General features: G+C 38.2%; 1 protein-coding gene across 5 annotated transcripts in view; it reads left to right on the forward strand.

Moving 5' to 3' along the window:
* GTDC1 (glycosyltransferase like domain containing 1) overlaps nucleotides 1-21,304 on the forward strand; it is a 195,156-nt gene that overhangs the window by 147,891 nt on the left and 25,961 nt on the right. For all 5 annotated transcript variants that reach the window (XM_067549499.1, XM_067549502.1, XM_067549501.1 and 2 more), the window contains one exon: nucleotides 19,721-19,830. In XM_067549499.1, the coding sequence (XP_067405600.1) occupies nucleotides 19,721-19,830 (110 nt within the window). The remainder of the gene's footprint in view (nucleotides 1-19,720; nucleotides 19,831-21,304) is intronic.

Raw genomic sequence — 21,304 nt, forward strand, 5'->3', positions numbered from 1 at the left:
AAAAAAAAGGCTGAATAATAAAAGTGTCCTGAGATTCTCTTCTCTTAGGGAAGGCAGCACATATCCAGATACAGCTGTACCCATCTCAGTCATCAGTCTGTTCCATTTTTCTGTTCTTAGGTTTACTAATGAATTTAAGAAATGATCCCATATAGAAAAGCCTGTTATGTCAGTGTTCTGCCCTCCTTTGTGTACTACACATTGCAGAGCCACCTGCCCACTGTAGTGATCCAGTCCTACCTCTCAGCAATAAGCTCTTCAAAGGGTGATTTATCTCTGCTATTGCAATCTGTCCCCTGCCTGCAGTGATGTCACAATCACACCACTCCTCAATGAGCTGCTCACAGAACTGGAGGAAAAGAGATCAGATCAGCCCACAAACTTTTTTAAAATGGTAATGGCTAGTTACCAATTTCCTATTGCTGTAACATGATCAGGAGTATCACTGATAACAGATTATGATTTGTTCAAAAATGTGATTTAAAATTGATTCTGGAATTGGAATCTAAATCTTTTTGTATAAAAACAGCTGAGAACAAAGATTCTTGAGTAAATCTTCCAGGTAATAATATTACTAAATTTTAAGACACTTGTGGCCAAATGTTGGCCTGTTGCAGTGCAGGTGCACGAAAGTGGGAAAGAACAAAAGAAACCGCTCCACCTTGCACCACCATCCACAATCAGACACCACTACAGTCTCTCCCATCAGTGCAAACCCCGCTACACAAGGGACAAAGAGGAGACAGGACTGTTGTCTCACCCCTCCACACCAACTACCCGGTCATGCTGCACCATCTAAAGAGTGTAGAAACGAGGTGGTGCAGAAACCATGTATTCCACCTCTGTGCCAGCTGAGAGATCCTCTATGCCAGGGAAATTTTATGCTCTATTTTATCCTCTATGCCAGGGAAATCTTAGCTGAAAGATCTGACTACTTTCTGGTCCCATTCCAGTGGAATGTAATGGAAAATGTGGCCCAAGATATATACTGAATAGGACATGAGCTTCTAAAGAGCCCTGCCTTATTGACTGTGTATTTTACAAGGCATCTTCAAAAAGGGCAATTTAAATATGTCCTTAAATAAAAATGTGCATCTTAAAAATGTAGTACTCTGTCTTTTAGTGCACCTTTATAAAAATATGTATTTAGTTATGCACTCTTTCCAGTACTGGACTGATGTGTTCCCATTATCAACTGTGCATGGTGTGGTGCACAATACAGCATACGTAGAAATAGGCAGCAATTGCACAGGCAGCACAGCCACTTGCACAATAAATGAGGGATGCTAAAAAGTGTCCAAAGTTCATACCAAGTGCACTGCGGTGAACAAAATTCAGGGTTCATAGATTCATAGCTCAAAGAAATCAAAACCAATTTTCACTAGACCTCTGCAAGGCACGGTTTTGGTTTGGAATTTTATTTATTTATTTGTAATAATGAGGAAAGTGTTCCCTCCTCCCCCCACTTACTGTATTCATAAAACATCAGACCAGTTTTGGATCTAACTTTTTTTTTTTTTAAATCATCTTTGGAAAGCAACCAAACCTAGCAAATGTAATCACCAAAGGTGAGATCAATAAGAGAGACTGAAAACAGAGGTTTAGAATAGAAGTGTTTTTGGCAACTTTAAAAAAAGGCATTAGCTATGATAATTTTCCAATAGGACATAAAATAGTAAAAGGAAAGTCTTTTTTTTAAAACAGTACTTGAGAAAATTTAATTTGCCTAATCTACCCTAACTAAAGTTCCAATGCTGATCTCTGGTGAATGTCATATATGTGATACAGACTGATCTAAGATTAGTGAAACGTCACCATAAAAGTGTATGTATGAATGTCATACCAAGCAGAAGCTGCACTTTTTGAACTCCCCCAAAAAACCAGAAAACAGGTTAACTGACAAAAACTTGGTTAAACTGTAGTTAAGTTTGAGAGCACGTCAGGGTAACAAAACCATTTAAGAATGTTAGTTATAAAAATAAATAAATAAATAAAATAAAAATCCCAGGAAATTCTGAGTTAAATTTAAACTTAAAAGAAAATCAAACATTTGAATGTTTTTAAATGCACACTTCAGACCTAAAGATTAAATAACCTAAAGATTGCCCATCTCTTGATCAACCTCCCTTTTTTGTTCTTTCATATCTAGAGACTAATCCGGAAACTCTTATTTACATAATTAAGGGTTCGTATAATCAGGACCCTACATTGTAAAATGGCTAATATGTTTGATCAATGGCTTTTTCTAAGAGTTTTTAGAAGTTTATAGGTTATAATGGAGAACATCTTAAGTTTGGAAAACAAACCATACTGGAATGGTGACTATACCAATACCAACCTTCCATTGTCCCTTTATCATCTTTTCCTTAAAGTCTTTGAAAAGTGTCAGTCTCTGGAAGCAGAAATGTTAAATTTTAGTAAGGGGCAAAGGTGACTTTATGCTAGATTTGCATTCTCCTGACCACTGGGCCAGACTTGGCACTGCTTAAAATTATGATAGCAGAAGCAGCCCTTCAGAGACCAATCCAGCAGTCAGGGATCAATTGGAACACATTTATGTTCCTCTCTTCAGGCCCCACCCTGCCCTATCATGAGTTCCACTGTCCATTATCCAGTTGAAATCAATGGGAGAAGTGGAGGCTCAGAATCTCTAAAAATCTGGCTACTTCTATCTGGGTGCATAATTTGAATTACCAAATTTTGAAAATTTTGGTCTGAGATGATAATTAGGACAAATTCTAATACAAGTATAACCTCACCTTCAGGCAGAGCACAGGACAGCAGTCGTTTTATTCTATGATAAAATTACAGGGAGTTAAATTATTATTGTGACAGTAACCAGCTGAACATTCTGAGTGACCTTCAGTACCCATTGTCTCCAAACAACAAACAGGGAGACAAAATACCTTGCTCCCTGAAGCTGATAGAAAATGAACGTTTTTTTATTATTTGCACTTGGGTGTTGTGTGTACTTTGCATTTCTATAAAATCTTTAAACTGAGTATCTCACATGTTTTACACACAGGAGTTAACTTTTATAATCCCCATTTTACAGATGCAGAAATTGAGGTATGGAGCAATTAAATGGCTTTTCCTGAATAACACAGCAAATAATTCATGCCTTCAGGGATAGTGTTCAGATTGCCCAGCTTCCAGGCGTCTTTTCAAACAATTAGCCTGAACCACTTCCTCATTTTATCTGCGCAGGCATCATAAAACAGAGAGGAGCAATGATATCAATGCTTAAAAGAAGGGTGCTTAGAATTTTCATGAATGAAAGTGTCTGATTGGCTGAAAATGGTGTAATGTATTCTTTATTTTTCAAGTAAGATTGCATTTCTGCCAGTCATGTAAAAAGATACCCAGAGAGTAGTAAAATATGTTAGGTTTTGTGGGTGATATTTTTCTTGTATGGTTTCAATTGCTCATGCACCTGATTAACAGTTGAAACATTCTGCTCATTGGCATCAGCTGTTTATTAACTGAAATAGGGAAATATCTCAGAAATACAAAGAGCTAAAATATTTTGTGATCTATTCCCTCACTCAGATGTATACTTCAAATTACATTCCTTCAGTTGAGGGAAGTAATTTGTTACCCTGATCACTGTAGACGGCAGTCAGCTTTCTGAATGCCTTTTTTCATTAATGTAGATATGTTTCTAAGATGAGAAATTATGTTTCTTCTAATTAGGGTTACATTTAGTTAATTTCCTTTTTTTAAAAAGCTCTGTGTGAAAGGCAGTTTCCTTTAAAAAGCAAAAAAAGTGATACAGCTGATGTTCCTGTTGCCTTAGCAACAGATTTATTTATTAGGGTCTGAAATGACATGAGTTAATATACCACATACCTGCTGATCGGCAAACTCTCCTATTTCAGCTCCAGTTGACAATTAAGTCCTGGACAGCTACAGCCAGGGGTTAATGTTACTCATTAGGAGAACTAGGTCATTACTGGGAAATCAAGGCACTTAAGGCAGCATGGATAAAATACAAAATTCAACATCTCAACGAGTGAGGGTTTTTATGTTAATTAACCTTATTTTCCTTGCATTAAAAAAAACCTTTCATATGTGCATATAACAGTGGATCAATTAACTGAAAAAAAAGTAAGCTTTAGTTTGCTTTCCTCTCCTACTTGTCTTCATTTCCTATGGAAGGATTTCATTATTTTATGGAAAATTCTTATGTCTATATGATGAGTAAAAAGGGTATTAAAATTAAGAAGGGAATCATCATGGAAATCAGCTTTACCACAAGGGAATGAGCAAATAAAAGCCTTGGAAATGAAAATAAATAAGCTTTGCTAATACCTCACCTAAGGAGCAGAATATAAGCCCATCAGAGCTTGGAGATATTTAGAGGTACTTCTTTGCTTCTTTATTAAGCAGCTACATAGTTATTTGACCTTCAGAAACTGAAACTTTGGAGAAGTAAATCCAAGTGGTTGATAAATATTCTATTTATGGAAAGCTATACAGTAAGTTAGCACATGATAACTTTTGTAGTTCATAATTGCCTTTTTGATTTCCAGTAAAATCAGATACATTCATTGAAAGTTTTTATTAAAATGTCTGAGTGGGAGTTTTAACTTGATAAGTCATAAATGATTTAGCAAAGCTCTCCTGAAAGCCTTTATTTACTTGTGGGCTTTTTTTTCAGCAGCCTTTATTCTGGTATAGGAAAACTTAATAGGCTGGAAAAGAATTATATTCAAGAATCCTTTATTTTCATTTACCGCCCTCCCAAAAACTTTAAGTTCTTTCATTTCAGTGAAGTGCTATACTTTAAAAAAAAAAAAAATCCAAACAAAAGCTGTGGGGCCTGATTCTGCCCTCAGTTACATATGGGTAAATATTGTATAGTGTAACTCTATTGAAGTCAATGTACGAACAAAATAAGACCTAGAATGTGTATAAAAGGTTATAGTCCCAGACTGAGAGAGCACTGTTCCCTGCTACAAATGAGAAATTCAAACCCTATGGGTGATTTTCTGCCACAAGCTGGATGATTGCACTGTCCTCTAAACTATCCTATAAACTCACAGCTCATAAACCTTGTTCTCTCAGAAGGGCAAAAAATGCTACCATAATGGAGGAGAGTGATATTAGGTTACAAAACTACAATGGATCAGAATAGCTAAATCTTACAAAAATGTGTCTGATTTAGGAATTAGAGGAGTTTTGTAAGTTTTGCTTTAATTTAAAATTATAATAATTTTTTTTATTGAAGAACTCTAAAGCAGTTTGTAAATACCATGGCCCCTGGAATACATCAAGTCTAATCTTCTGTTAAAGTATATTGTATGCTACGAATACGGTAATGTGGAATAGAGTACAAGTAATGTGGAAAATAGAAGTAATGTAGAATAATGGTCACAGGAATTGTGTATCACTTTAACCACATTCATAAGGCAGTAGTAAAACATAGAGAGGGGATAGTGATAGGCATTTATTTTTCATTAAAAAAGCCTCATTAAAGTTACATAAAGGGTCAGTTTAAGCCAACACATTTAAGAAAATCTCATTCTTCACTTACTCTGTATTAACTAGACGTTGTTCATCTGTGTACTACTTTACTGAAGTCTTGTGACCACTGCTCTATCATCTTTAGTACTATCAATACAGAAGATATTGCTGAGTTAAGGGATAGCTCTAGTCATAACTGTGCATGGGCTAGAATATGTTAATTTATTTTTCAACTTGGAATAGATGAAACTCCAATGTTTCAGAGTTTGGGTTCTGTTTGGAGTTTGGGTTCTGTTTGGTTCTGTTCTGTTCTGTCTCTTTCCCCAACTAGTCCCAAATCTCCCCAAACATACCTTGTCACATCTGTCTCCCCTCCTCCGGCACCTTCTCCTTCCATCCCATTGGTTCTCAGTTCCAGTCTCCCCCCAACTCCTCCCCCAATGTCAGTCTCCCCCCACCTACTGGCTGCCAGTCCCCCCCATATTTCCCTCCCTGGTTCCCAGTCCAGTCTCCTTGACCAGCTAATCCCAGTCAATGCCCCCATCTCCTAGTTCCAGTCTCCTGGCCTAGACAGTCACAGTCTCTCACCTCTGCCCCAAGTCCCAGTACCTATTTCCCTCTTCTCACCCCTACCAGCCTCTGGTCCCAGTTTCTGCCCCCTCCCCCAGCTCCTTGTTCCAATCTACTTCTCCCCTTGCAGATCCAGCTCTTGTCCCCTCTTCATTCAAATCAGGTGGCTTTCTCCACACTGCCTGGATCCAGCAGGAAGTCACTGAAAGCGGAGGAGGGATGCGTTCTGTGCCTTCAGTTCAGGTGCCTGGAGTCAGCGTGGCTCTCAGCAGCCCACAGCTGCCATTGCAGGGAAAGTGCTGCTCAGCACCTGGGCTGGAGAATGCCCAGTGTGGATGGAATCTTTCAGGGATTAAGCTGCTAAAAATCTAAGAAGTCTCTACTTCTGCAGTTTTTCAGAGGCTGATATCTTGGCCATATTTGGGTTGATTTTCACACGGTTAGGAAAAGCCATATATGTCTGACACAAAGGCCACTTGTTAAATTTCAAGTCCCTGTTCCAAAGCAGAGGGCATTAGAGTTTTCCAAAAAAAATCACCAACAACTTTTACATAGTCAAAACAATGAATTTTCCTTTAACCTCGTTAAACAGCTGAACCATTTGGCTGAAATTTTCCAAATAAGTTTAGCCAGAGGCAGACACCCAGCGTGGAAAAAACCAACGCAAATGGTTAACACTTGGCACAATTGTAAGCAACTGAAAACAAGATCTTACAATGGGAAATTTAGGGAAACTTTAAAAATAGGTGGGGCTTCCAGCCCTGCCAAAAATATACTGCACCCAACACCACCACAGTATGTGAATGCCTCCCAAGAGATAATAAGTAAATTCTCAATAGGCAAATGATCTAATATTCTTCCTTATTTCCTCCAACATAGTAGGTGATATATTTTTGGTTTGGGCTTCCCTCAGCTGTTTAATTTAGTTTCATCTCACCCCTCTGCAGCTATTTATTTTTCTTCTCTCTCTTCCTTTCTTCTTGCCTTCAACATTTTTTTTCTCCTTTTGCCCTCCCTGCTCTGCTGTGGTTAGACGTGGCTGTGGGAAAACTAAGTCAAAGAAATTAGTTCATGATTTCTTTCTGAGGGCAGTGAGATTTGTGGTCATTCTAAGCTCCTCTGGTTATGAGTTCCAAAGCCTTGGTCTTGCTGACAAGAAAGCGCCTTCTCATGAGCTTCACCCTTGGGCATGACAGCTTCAATTGCCAAGGGAGCTCATCGTTCCAGAGAGAGATGAGTTGCTTTAGAAAACTTAGGGCTAATTTCTTAGAAGGCCTTTGTGGGTAGGACTCAGCCTTTGACTCTGATCCAGTGTTCTATGATGAGGCAGTATAGTTCGCAGAGCTCTAATGTGATGTGCGCATAGATATACAGAGCTGCAGTATAATCCAATCGGGAAGTCATAATGTCCTAGATCACCAGGACCAAAGCATCACCCCACAGGATGAGGTGCAGTGATTTAGCCAGTCTTAGGTAGAAGATGATCCTTTCCCCAGTGGTAGCTATTTGAGCCTCCCTCAGCTGTGTCTAAAAGGGAAAGGACCATGTGACAGAATATACCTTGTCTGGTCCTCCAGAAGGCAGGAGGTTGACAGGATCAGGAAACCTTTGATTTCAACATTGGGAAGGCAAGGGCTAACCAGCAGGAAAGAGCTGGTTCTTGTTAGCCTTTCTGAAGTATTTATATACGTGGTCATTAGCTGCTAGGAGTACGGGGAGTGGTCAAACAGGCAATGTGACCAGACCAAGGAAACACTACTGAGCTACTTGTAAGCCTCCTGTGGGTTTGAGCCTGTATATGTTTTCAGCCTGATGACAGGCTCAGCTTTTCTTAAATGTTGCCTAGGAAGAAAAAAAATACATTGGGTCAGTTGCAGCCTTGCTTTATTTTATTTGAGACAAAGAAAAGCTTCCAAAGTACCGTGGTTGTGGGCAGAGTAACTGAAAACTTCATTATACGAAGGCTTTGCAGAGCGCGGCGGGGGGAGGGATTTTTTTTACTCAGGAAAGCAGGAAATTTGGGGGGGCAGGGGAAAGAAAATGGCTGCCTGGCCTTCAGAGCCTGAGACTGGGACATTTTCCTAGCTCAAGAATGGGATACTGGGCAGTGGGCAGTAGTCTGACTCTTCGGTTCTTTTAGGGAGCCAGCTGCTGGGTCACTCCTCCCAAACCTTTTTGGTGACATTTTGCAACAAAATGCATTACTGGGTTTCAACACAGCACTACTGCTGGTTCTTTCACAGTTAAAAAGCACTTGGGCTGATATACTGTAGAGTGCTAATCTCCACTACCTGCTCTCATACAAATTGGAATCATTTTATATTGCGGTAGGTTACACTCGGTTGTGTAGCATTAGGTTATCAATGCTTCTAAGGTATATACGACACTTGGCTTTTGCATTGTGTCTAACAATACTCTAGGGAGTGGCACAATGCTTAATTAGGCCTCCTTGAGGGTTTGAAAGGAAGATCTGGTGAATTTTGTTAACATTTTTGTAGGAGATTTTAGATTTAAACTCTGTTACTTGCATTAATAAGATTTGCTGGATTGCTGTGCAAAATAAACTAAAAAAGACTTTGAATCACATTCTGCTCTGTTACACTTGTGTAAATCTGGGTTAACTCTATTGAAGTCAAAGAAGTAAACTAGCATCCTCACTCAAATGCATGGCATTACTCTGGTTTTACACCACTGAAACTGAGGTCAGAGCTGAGCCTTTGTCTTCAAAGGTCATTCTCTCTATGAGGAATAAATAGAAGACTCACTGACTGGTTCTGATCCTGGGGTTTCCTTGGATAGGAAATGCGCAGCATTTTATTTTGAGTTTTTTTGTCATTAATTGTGAGGGAAGAACAAGAAGAATCTAAACAATAAACACCCAAGGCTCTTTTCTTTATGAATCTCTCCCAGATAACACAAGATAGTAGAAAATGTTTTTCCAGTGTAAAGCAGTATGCCACCCATTTTTCTCAGCCAAGTAATCTGAAAAATCTGGAGGTAAAATTCAGACTTCTCACTATGAACAAGCTATGGACTGTAACTGAAAATAAAGAGCCATATTTGCCAGTGTATTCTGGCTGCTTTGTGCTGTTTCAGTGCCATCTTTAGCATCCCCCTACTTGAATATGCATTCCTCATCTGCAGCCAAGGATCAGGGCCTTTATTTTCCGATAGGTTTTATCATTTATTCCTTTTGCATATGGTTTATGCCTATTACTGTTTAAAAAAAAAAAATCAGGTTGCTGGGTAGACTTTTTTGGTGAAATGTATGCAAAAATATCTCCTTCTCCATGACTCCATTTTATATTAATCTGTAGGGGTAGCGATAACTTTTGATGCTGATGATGCCAGACAGTGTTTAGAGGCACAATTAAAGAAAAGAGATTCTGTTAGTGTATGAGCTGAGGAAGAAAGCTCACTAGATTTAACTACATATTTATGCTGTATCTATAACTTCTATTGGAAATATTAAAGATGGAAAAATACTGTGATAAATTGGATAAACTGGACTTAGTAATGTATTTTTCCTTAGTGTTTGCATTTTCTTAATTATTTCTTTTCCCCCCATTTCTTTTCCAATAGTTTTTCCTGGCAGATATACTTTCTCTCTTGCAGTTATCACGGGCATTGTTACCAGAAATTTGATATTAGAATTATTACTCCTTCTTTTGTGAACTCCTTTTCTTGATTTTAATGTAGATAATAAAGCATATTTAAGTAATTTGTTTAAAGAAAGCTCCCCTCCATTCTGTGAACTGTGAAAGTAATTATTGCTAGAATATGTTCTAAATTGTAGTTAATATTTTTGTAAAATGATTCCTGTTAGTTTAAGAAGAATATTATCCACTTGAGATACAATCATTAACTGACTCTAACCTCAAAACATCTCTGTGAGGCTGTGTTACTGATCCCATTTTACAGATGGTGAAACTCAGTTGGAGAAGGCACATGGCAAGCCAGTGACAGTGCATTTCCAGATTTCCGAAGTCATGCTCATTTTTCTAAACCTTGCTGCCACTCTGTAATATAGACTATTATAAATCTTTTTTCAGTTGGGTGAGATATAATGTTGCTTATTTTTCAAGTGAAATAATGAATTTTAAAATTATACTCAGTGGTGCTTATGCCAGGACTAAGGTGTTGACATCAAGTGAGTCCATCGTACTAGATCAGTGCATTCTGCATTTGAGGACATTTCCACTCAGTGAGCTGAACATACTGCTTCTAGCTTTTTGAGAATGGGCTGGCCAGATGTAAAGTCACCAGGAAGCTGGTATCAAATGAGTCCTGTTATTGGCCTTTGGTACAATGCATTTCAACTCACTTTGCCCAACCATGTTTTGTATTCATGTTTGCTGTGTCAATCAAATCAGTAAAGAACGACAAAAAGTTATTCTTATCCTTGGGTTATTGTTTATCACCCATGTGAAGAATATCATTTCAATCCTTTCCATCCCTCTGTCATCAACCGATTCAACAATTACTACATTCTTTCGCTGACTGCCTGGCTACCCATGCTACCCATGTCAGCCATTTTCTGGCTATGACTAAAGGTGGCTAGAAATCTGCAACTTTGGGCAAGTCACTTAATCTCTCTGTGATATGAGACTAATGCTTCCTTACCTTGCAGGACAGTTTTGATTCTTTGGTCATTATTGTTTGGAAAGTGCTTTGAGTTTCTTGGATTTAAGGCACTATGTAAGTGTAATGTATTATGACATGCCCCCCACCCCCATTTTGAATTCCCTACCACTGAAACATGGGAAATCATCCTTGTTAAATATTTTAAAAGAAGATTAAGATAGACCATTTTAATATTGCTTTTAGCTGAGCTTTTTCCCCTTCCAAAATGCACAGTACCTTGAGAGATCGTCATGACAGGGTCTGTCACTGTATTAAGTGACATTGTATTACAACGGGTACATATCCTATGATACATAGTGAAATTTGAGAATTTTTTCCCCTGCCCAGATTACCAGGTTTATTTTATTGCATCATTTTCATTCACATAGCTATCATTTTTAAACATACATGCTTTTTAAAAAGAGAAAGCATGTATCTTGCTCTTCTGAGCAAGTTCTATCTGTTTTATATGTCTCTTACTGTTTTTAATGATGTATCTTTCTCATACAAATAACTGAGACCGTCAGCAAGAAATGATCAATTTCAGGTACATCTAAGTATTTATTTAACTATACATTAGACTCTAAAGTAACACTGATCTCTTTTTGAAACTAAAGCCAAATACAAGATATGTATTTGTACAATCAGATGATTGACAAGGACCAGATCTGCCCCTCCATTTTACCGCTTTTACACCCTTCCAGCAGTGGAAAGTAGAGGGAAAGCCAACTTAACCCGGGGAGTAGAGCTGGATGAAATTTTTCAATCAAAACTAGCTTTCAACAAAAAAATGCAGATTCGGGGGTGACCAAAACATTTCAGGAATGTGTGTCAATTACAGCCTATTGTTTCTGCTGAAACAAAGAGAGAAAATTTCAGAAATGTTTTGATTTTTCAGGTTGGGTTCTCAAAGGTATTTAGGTACCATTCACAAAACGGAAGAGAACGAGATGGTGTCCCCCCCATCACTCCCCCTTTATGCCCAATAGTCAAGTGGTTGGGGCATTCATCTGGGATGTGGGAGACCCTGGCTCTAGAGCAGGGCCTTGAATTCAGCTATCCCTCCTCTCAGGCGAGTGCCCTGTCCAAGCTATAGGGTAAACAGGGATAGGTCTTTTTCAGTCTTTCTCTTGTTGAAGCTGTTACACTTTGTATAAAATATGTGACTAGTCACTGGGCCAGAGAGAGTGAGAATGGGTCTAGAGCCTGGGGGTTAGAACATTCTTCCAGGAGAGGGATACTCAGGTTGGCACCATCACCACCACCTCCTACTCCATTTTGTAAATCGAGCCTTTCACTTACTTTGCTTTTCATAAAAAGGTTAAAAATGCCCAAAACAAAACAATTTTGTTTCAGTCAAATTAAATATTTCATTTGACCAGAAACACTTTTTTTTCCTGACTGTTTCAATTCACCAAAAGTTCTGAAAAATTAGGTTTTGGCTCAACCATAGCCAAAATATTTTTTTGATTTTTTGGAACTGCCAGCAAAGCAAATAATCAATTATTTGTACAGCTCTGTTGGGATTCCCCAGGTGGCATAATTCCAACTTTCCTGGCTCTACCACTACCCTTCCTGCTACTCCCAACATAGGGGAAGGGAGTCCTGCTAAACTCAGCCAATCCCTGGATAATGGAATAGTCTTGTGAGAACCATCATCAGCCAGTGCAAAGAGATGATGTGAAGCCACTTTTTTCCCCTATTCCCTCCTTAGGGTTCTGTGCTAAACACGGCTTGGCTAGTCAGGGGGATCTGAGCCATTGATTAATTAGCCCAGATGTGGTAGAGAAATAAAGTATTATCCCCATTTTACAAATGGGAAAACTAAGGCGGAGAAATTGGAGGCTGAATCCTGGTCACAAAGGTAAACTTCCCATTGACTGGAATCAGAATCAAGTCCTAAATTTCTTTTCCAACTTCACAGAGGAAATCAGTGTCAGAGCTCAGGAATTTCTGGCTCCCGGTACTGTGGTCAGACTGCTCGACCATCCCTCACTCTAGCCTTTTCTAGAGAGATTTGTAATGTAACACTAACAAGAATTCTGTTAAGTACACACATGGATATGGAGGTTCAACAGCTCTAAAGGCACTGTCTTCTGGTCAGGGTTAAAGCATATTACCAGGGCAGAGTTGAGAAGCAAGTGTTGCTTTTGTCTGTTCTGTAGCTCTTGTGTACCAGAAAGCTATCAGTCCAGCACCTTTCATGCTCTCATATCTAAATTTAGAATATGCCATGTCCAATTTCTGTTTCTTTTTTAGCAGATGAATATTACAACAAACATTCAGTCAAGCAAAAATGAATACAAGATCATTTCAGATATGTGAGAGTAAAGGAAGGTGGATCATAGACTTTCACATTAGCTTAATTTTTCCCAAACATGTAGTGAAAAAGTTTGCATAGTAACATCAAGCTTTTTACAGAGTTTTGCAAGTGCCCTTAAGAGAATGGAGTTTATATAATTGAAAATGCTTAATAAAACTAAAAAATGCAACAGATGCAACCAAAAGTGCTCATCATTTTGAGCAGATCTTTACAGAACAGACATTCCATATTGTTCATCTTTCTCCGCAATCACTGCTATGACAATCTGTTACGTTTAGCAATTGTTGCTGAATAAGGCAGACTGGATTGTGTATGATTTCCCCATGTCAGCTGAGAAACGCATCACTTTCCTTTTTGGTGGAATAGCTGTACCATTATTATTTACAAGTATCAGAATACATTTTAATGTATACACGCTCATGCACTTTACAGGCCTTAACTAAATAACTAAAAATAAAATGATAATGGTGTTGTGCCTATAAAAGTCACAGAAACCAGAATGCTAAAACAACATAAACCCCCAAATTAGAAGACTAAAAGATACATAAAATTCATCACTAAAATCCATATACTTTATTACTATCTTCATATCAGGAAAATAGGGAAGAGCTAAATATTTTACAGGGTAAATATGGAAGGGGGAATCATATGCTCACATGGGAAAACCCATAGGAAAGGTTTCTGTGGGCAGGAAAAATAAAAAAAATTCCCCTCATGGCATTTCTTCTATTCTGGTGGGTGCAGAATTTGTCTCCTCTCCCTCGCCCAATTTTCCTCAATCTTTCAAAATCCAGGCAGATGCCTAGGATTCACTAGATGTATATGGCCATCTGTGAAATGGCCGTGTTCTTCCCCACACGTTGTAGGGCATCATGTTAATCTGCCAGCTCCTGCATGGTGTGGCTCCAACACCGTCCCTCACAAGTGGTTGCCTCTGGGACCCCTGCCCTCCTCTAACAGGAAGGGGCATACTCCATTATGGACAGGTTCTGCACAGCTTGGGGTTATATCGTCTTTTACTGTAGAACTGTGCAGGGTTTGGAGGGCATGCTTCTTGGCCCCATTCCTCTTGTTTTACTTCTCCCCATATGTGGGTTCTGGATACCCCAAAGAGGGGGAATAGCATGCCTGGAAATGCGAGATGGTGTAGGAGGCAGCTGGCTCACCTCCTATTTCTGTGCAGGCAGGGAGAGACCCTTTACTCAGAGGTGCTTGATCAGGCTCTGAGGTAGGTGTGGACACATGACACTTGGCTACATATTCCGAGTCTGAATCTAAGAGTTCCCATTGACCTCAATTGACCTACAGGTGCTTAGCATCTCTCAGCCGTAGGCACACAGTATGTTGATCAGGTATTCTGCCAACAACAGTATCGGGTACTAAACACCTGTAACTGCCTGCCTCAGTGGGAGATTAAGGCCGTCAGTGAATATTCATGACCCTTAAGAATTATCCTAACACAGATTATCTTCCTTACGCACTTTATCACTTCCACTTTTACGCCTGACAAGTCTGGCTCCTCACTTTGTGTTGCTATTTTCCAGCTCTTCTTAAAATATATGGCCACTTAGATGCCTACTTGCTTAATTATAAAGAAATTAATGGTTCCATTCATTTCAGCTGGACATTTTGAAGAGAATTAGAACACTGGAAGTACATTCTTACACGTCAGCAAGCCTTCCAGAAATGGATAATTATTTTATTCATATGGATACAAGCAGCTTGTGGGTATTTCAGTCCTGGCTCTTTGTAATTTAAAAATTTGTTGAATTTTCTCTGAGTCAGTATTCTCATCCACTTTAGTTTATTGGAGCCATCATCATGAAAACTCCTGGTCCACAGATGTGAAACAAATTACAAGGCTTATGCTGTTGCATTCCACTTTATTATTGAAAACAAAACAAAGCTGGGGGATATACAACTTCTTAAAGTAATTATTAGGGAAGAGGGGTTAATCTAATTTTCTAGACCTCACAATTTCTGAAGATTTTAAGCCTAGAAATGTTTTAAATGTTAATTAGAAGATACATTTGTTTTAAATCAGTAAACCAAAAATATTGACTGAATTAAAAATTAACACTGCAGATGTCATTTAGTTTGAGATTTCCTGAATGATATAATTATTAATGTTTCCTATATCTATGTGATAAACCTACAGATTCGTTGTATATAATTAGTCTGAGAAGGAAACACACCCTTACTGCTAAACTGTCGATTTTCCTGTAACAAGAAGGAAAACAGTTGAAGTTTCTAAATAATAAATTAAAAACAAAATATTTTAAAGACATCTGGTCCACATCTGTCTCAAGTATAATAATTTAAAGCAGAGTAATTAAATGCAAGAAATTTATAATATTCACACCTTAGAATAGAGAAAATAACTCATTCTATTTTTAATGTGATTTACCAAATTATGGAAATTTTTATTCATTTATGGTGTCTCTTTAACCTAACATTCTGTCATAATAAAGAAGATAAAAGCTGGATGATAGACCTTCTTTTTTAAATAACCAATCCAGTGCTTTTAAGACCTTGACTGTGGAAAAAAATTATCATTCCAAATCTTTAGTTATCTTCAGATGAAATTATAAGTGTATACAGATTATTTCTTATCTATTACTAAAGTAACTCTAACCCCCCAATTAGCTACTTAAAGGCCTGAAGGTGCAACACGACCCCCATATCAGATGTGTTCTTTTTTCTTTATCCAATGCACTAAAAGAACCAGAAGCTTTTTATTCTTAAATATCTAGTCATAAAATTGCACTGGGAATTTTTTAGCAAATATGTTTGACTAATGTATTGCTTCTGCAAAAACATTTGTTTGCCTATTGCCAGGGACAGTGTTAATAGTCTAGGGGCATAATGGACAAGTTAGTGATAGAAAGGTAAGGGAGTTGTCATTTTATTCATAAAAATCTACAGAATCATATTTCAATGGTGTCACCATCTGTGGTATGGCAGTGGAGACTTGCTGTCCGCCTGGCTCCAGCTCCAGGTCTTCCAGCTGGTGGAAATTTTGATAATATAGTGTCATCAGAAATAAGTTTAGTTGTGTATCATTCAAAATCCCTTTCTCCCTCTAACACAATGGTACCAAATATGACAAACCTAGAACAATTACATAGATATGTATTTGAGAAAAATGTTTAAAAATCAACATTTTTTAAATTATACTTCAACACAGAGATGCATTGCTTACATTAAAAAAAGACATTGATCTGTGGTAATCCTTGACTAAAAACATTTATTCATCAAAGTTATTATCAGAGTTGTCTCTGTCTAGGACACCACTGCTAGATGCATTGTCACACTGATTGTCATGCTACATTTGCACATCCCCACACAAGGCAGGGTGCTGGCCAAATATTTGCAGGCTGGTGAGCATCTTGTCTTTGCACACAAGCATTCAATTAGCTGAAGCATTGATTCGGGAGTGCATGGTGTTTCACATATAGCTGCATGATCGATCCATCCTCCAAAACCCATCCATGCTTGATAGGGAATGGTGGGTTTGGAAGCGCTGGATCATTCTGGGTCCATTCCATTGCTTGATAATTTGTCCTCTTGTTAGCAGGTATAAATGCATACCTTATCAGTGGCAATTTTTCTTCATTTGTCTGCTTCTTGGAAAACATCCACCAAGGTAGTTTTGCAACTGCATAGTAGTGGTCTTCAAATGGTAAACTTGGCATATGAATGCATCCAGTGCATTTATGACTTCATTGGTGATTGTCTCAGCCATTCCAAGCATCTTCAGAGCAAGGAGGCTTAATCAAATGTCTTCCAGTAAGTTAATTTGGTGTTTCCAGACAGCCTGCCAGTAGTGTTACATCCTGAAAAGGTGTGAAAACCTGGCAGTACAGTGGCTTTTAATGATCTGAGTGATAGGAAAATTATCTCTGAAGGATATACAGCAATTCTGTTCCCCAGCAGCAAGCACAAAACCAGAATCTTGTTGAAGTCTTTGGTAGAGTCTAACAGAAAGCATTAAAACATCTGTATCTTGCGCAAAACTCCAGAGTTTAGTAGCGCCTTTCTTTGTGGCGTAGATAGCATGCAAGATAATTTTACTATCAGCCTTCTCATGTGAACTATGAAGAAATTCCACTGAACAGTGCAAGATAGCAGCTGTGTTACTCAATGCGACAACAAAATTCTTTGAACAATGCCTTACATGCTGGAGTTCTTTTCTGCAAGGTATGCAGTTAATTCATCCTTCATGTGAGTATGAGACAGTAGCTTCTTCAGTGTGACATTGAAGATGTTTGTGGAGTCAATGATTTTGTATTGGACAAGCGAAATACCATGGAGTCTCTTCTTTCTGGTAATATTTTTTTATTGATTCCTCTACCTGCGTGTCATAGGTACAGTATATTCACTGTAGCTTCGTAATGAAATGTTCAGCCAAATCTTGGCAGGAGTTAACAATTTCTGGTTTGTCGAGAGCTTGTATCTCACAGCCATCTGTGACTGCTACATTGAAAGGACTCTGCTAGCATAAGCTACTGGTCACATTGTACTGGGTGCTGTTTTAGGAAGACCATGCAAGATGTGCATTGGTTTGCTTTTTGCCTGGCCACATATGCATTGTTCCTTTGCACTCAGACACGGATTGTGGTACCTTGAAGAACTTATTCTTTCCCAAAGTCTCATGTAAATCAACATTATGCTGAGATCTGGACATGACCAGTTGAACCTGTCTGTGGTTAGCTCTGTAATAATCCCTGATATGTTCACTCTGACTTTCTTCTTTGCATTCATTTACAGCTTTAGTCTGTTCTTCTTGATTGGAGCCTATAGATTGGCAGATCCTTGGATAATACTTTGGTTTTTGAAGACTTCAAACAAGTCATGACCCAAAATATCCATTCAACTGACATCTTTACCTGTCTCATCACTTGGAACTATTTTGTCATGATATTAATGAACTCTAGCCCTTTGTACTCAAATGGTTTGCAAGTGCACGTAAGCTCATCCTGTAGCTTTAAAATTGCCCCCTCTTGCCATTTAACAGCACCGAATGAGTCTAGCTGGTGCTTGGTAACGTCTGGGGAAGTCATTCTAGTTGGGCTTAATGTTTCGTTCAAAATTCAATAGAGTTCTGGGGTTGTCAGGAAAAAATGGGCTGCTGTGTTATGCCATCCAACCCCCCAACAACTTTCATTGCTCTGTTTTCGTGTTCTAGGGCTTCATCTGAACCAAGTGCACTGAAGGGAACTGGCGAACTTTTAACAACCCAATTTCCTTCTTGAAATTCCTCCCGTGTGTCAGGGGCAGACTTCACTACACCTCTTATTTCAGCAATGTACCAGGCAATCACTGCAGAATAGTTGGTTAACTCTAAAGCAAGAAAAACATTTCACAAAGGCTTCCACTGCTGGGAGGTGCAAATTCCAATTAGCACTCCTGACACATAATATAAAGAGCAGCAAAGACTCTCCCCCACTGACACTTGTCCCAGCATCTTCAACATTTTCCTGGTGTTCGATGTATTTCCCCTCCACCCTTGCCAAATTCAGTGTGTGCGTGTACTTCGTGTAGCTTGTAAAGTGTCACCGAGCATCATGTTTAGCCAGGTCATCCACAGAAGTATTCTCCAAAGATTCAGCTACTAGCTGGTATTCTTCACTCCCTGTTTATGTCTAAAAATGATCATGACCAACATAAAAACAAGGATTTTGTAATACATTTCTTTGGGTTGTAATTAATTATGTTATGTGATGTATATTATGTAACTATGTGCATACTGTTGGTGAAGGTATTCCAGTAATTTCTGGCTGAGTGCTGACATCTTAAGCAGTACCTCATTACAAGTCTTTTGACATAATTAACAAAGTTGATAATACCACTAAACTGCTTCTTTCTTTCTGATAATGGCAAATCAACTTTAATCCCTCCTTCCATTGATAATGATCTGTAACGTTAAAAAAATCAGGTGTCATGTTCTGAGCATGTTCTGTTAGTCAAGGGCCACAATATTACCTTGTGAGGGCTGCATGTTTGACATGCCTGTGTTAAAGTATAATATAAAAAAGTTGATTTTAAACATTTTCTCAAGTATATATCTACGTAATTGTTCCAGGTTTGTCATGTTTGGTACCATTGTGTTGGTGGGAGAAAGAGCTTTTGAATGATACACTGTCATCAGTAATAGGTCAAATTGAGTATTATCAAAATTTCCACAAACAAGAAGACTTGGAGCTGCAAGCTGGGGAGGCGGAGAAGTAGTGAATCTCCCATGCCAGAGGGTGACTCCATTGAAATTATGATTCTGTATATTTTTATGAATTGAATAACACCTTCCTTGCCTCTCTGTCATTAACTTACCCACAAAATTACATGCTTCTGATCTAAAAAGTGAGGATGTTCTCAGTGTATTCTGTTGATGTGGCATAGATATGCTTTTAGTTGGGAGAAAAAAATTTTTAAGTCTGTATGCTATCTAAGTTGGTAATGTAAAGAGTGAACACATAGTCTCAGAAAGATGGGCCAGGGATAAGGCTTAAGACTCTAACAAGGCTGATTGTGGTCTTGAGTCATAGGCTGAGGCAAATAAAAGTCCATATGTCATAAGCCATCATGCAGGGTGAGTGATCAGAGGAGAAAATCATGCTTAGGGGACTGAGGTCCCCAATACCAAAAACAGGTTAAGAGAAACCTTATTCTGACAAGTAAAATGTTTTCTACAAATAAATATAATCTAAGTCAAGGTAAATTCTGTTTGTTTATTTCAAGGGAGCATGATAAAGACCCTGAGAGTTTCTTTAAAGTATTGCTGAAACTTAAAGAGATGGAACTACATTTTCATGTATCTATCCTTGGAGAGACCTTCACTGATGTACCAGGTATCTTTTTTGAATTCTCTAATTCTTCAGGTGGCATAAATCATGCAATTCTAGAAGTAATCTGTGTGTGTGTGTGTGTGTATATATATATATGTATATATATATATATATATATATATATATATATATATTCATTCATTCTTAGAGAAATCAAATGAACAGACTTAAAAATGTTGGTGAATTTCATAATAAAACCAAAAAATGCTGTTCTGTTATAAAATCAAATAGTTATATTAAAAAATACTTCAGCACTCTTTGATATTACTTTAAAGTATAAAGCCAATTATTTATGACATATGTTCCATGTAGAGCATCTATATGGATATAAAATATATAGATGTAAGATATTGGATAGTTCAGAGAATTATTAATGAGATACAGAGACTTCAGCTCTAGGTCACTGATCTGAATTCTGACCTAACCAAAAATCATTACTATTTATTTGATGGCAGTTTGGTCTATATGAAATAAGTGCAGTGAGTCCCAGTTTCATATTGGACTGGTATTAACATCATAAAGACTACCATCATAATTGGCACTAATTTTTGGCATTACCAACAGAAAGGACAAGATGTGAATGACAATGGAAATTAAATTATCCTCTCACCCCAAGAGTGGTCCCTTCAGGTTATGCTTGTGACATATATTTACACACAGACAGAAAAACCGAGAGAGAGACAGAGCACATCAGATATTCAGCTGGTGTGAATTAGTGTAACTATTACCTTCAGTGGAATTTTGCCAGTTTAGGCTAGCTAAGGATCTGGCCATAATATTTCTATGTAGCCATTTGAAATGTCTGAAATACTACATTTTGCTCCTATTGTTGTTTGTTTTAATTGTGCCAACTATGTGTTTGGGCCTCAGAGGGAACTTTTACCTTACTTTTACCTGAGTTTATTGCAGTTTATGTTAAGGTATTTTTTTGTATTTCTGTGTCAAATGCTCTACATACTGTTTAACCTCTGACCAAATTTTTGTTTTCCACATCCTTAGCTAATAGAGTTGTGACCTTGTGGGATGTTTCTTGATATTTGTTGAAGTTTAGCCTGATTGCCTACATGGTTCTACATTTTCTGCAATTGCACTGCTTTAAGAAGTAATTGTTTTCTTCTTCGAGAGTTTCAGGCAGAGGCACTAGTCACTAATTTAGATTGAATCGAGGGATCACTTACACCGTGACCATTTCTTTATACCAGTTATATAATACCTGTGACATAAAACCGGTATAGAGACTTGGGGCGAGATTCACAAAAAATTAGGCTCCTCAGTGCCACTTTAGATGCCTAAAGCAGAGAATCAGGGCCCACTGGGATTCAGAAAACCCCTGCTCAGCTCCCCCTGAATCCTGGAGGTGCCTAAACTCTCTCAGCACCTAAGTTTTTGCAGTAAGAGTTCCCTAAATGCCTGTGTTTCTGCCTCTGCACCTGTGCAGTGCAGCCCTATGTCAGGCATCTGGATGCCTAAGCCCCAG

The sequence above is a fragment of the Emydura macquarii genome, unplaced genomic scaffold (genome assembly GCF_026122565.2).
Source record: "Emydura macquarii macquarii isolate MOO-44397 ecotype Brisbane River unplaced genomic scaffold, CSIRO-AGI_Emac_v2 contig_1253, whole genome shotgun sequence".
NCBI lineage: Eukaryota > Metazoa > Chordata > Testudines > Chelidae > Emydura > Emydura macquarii.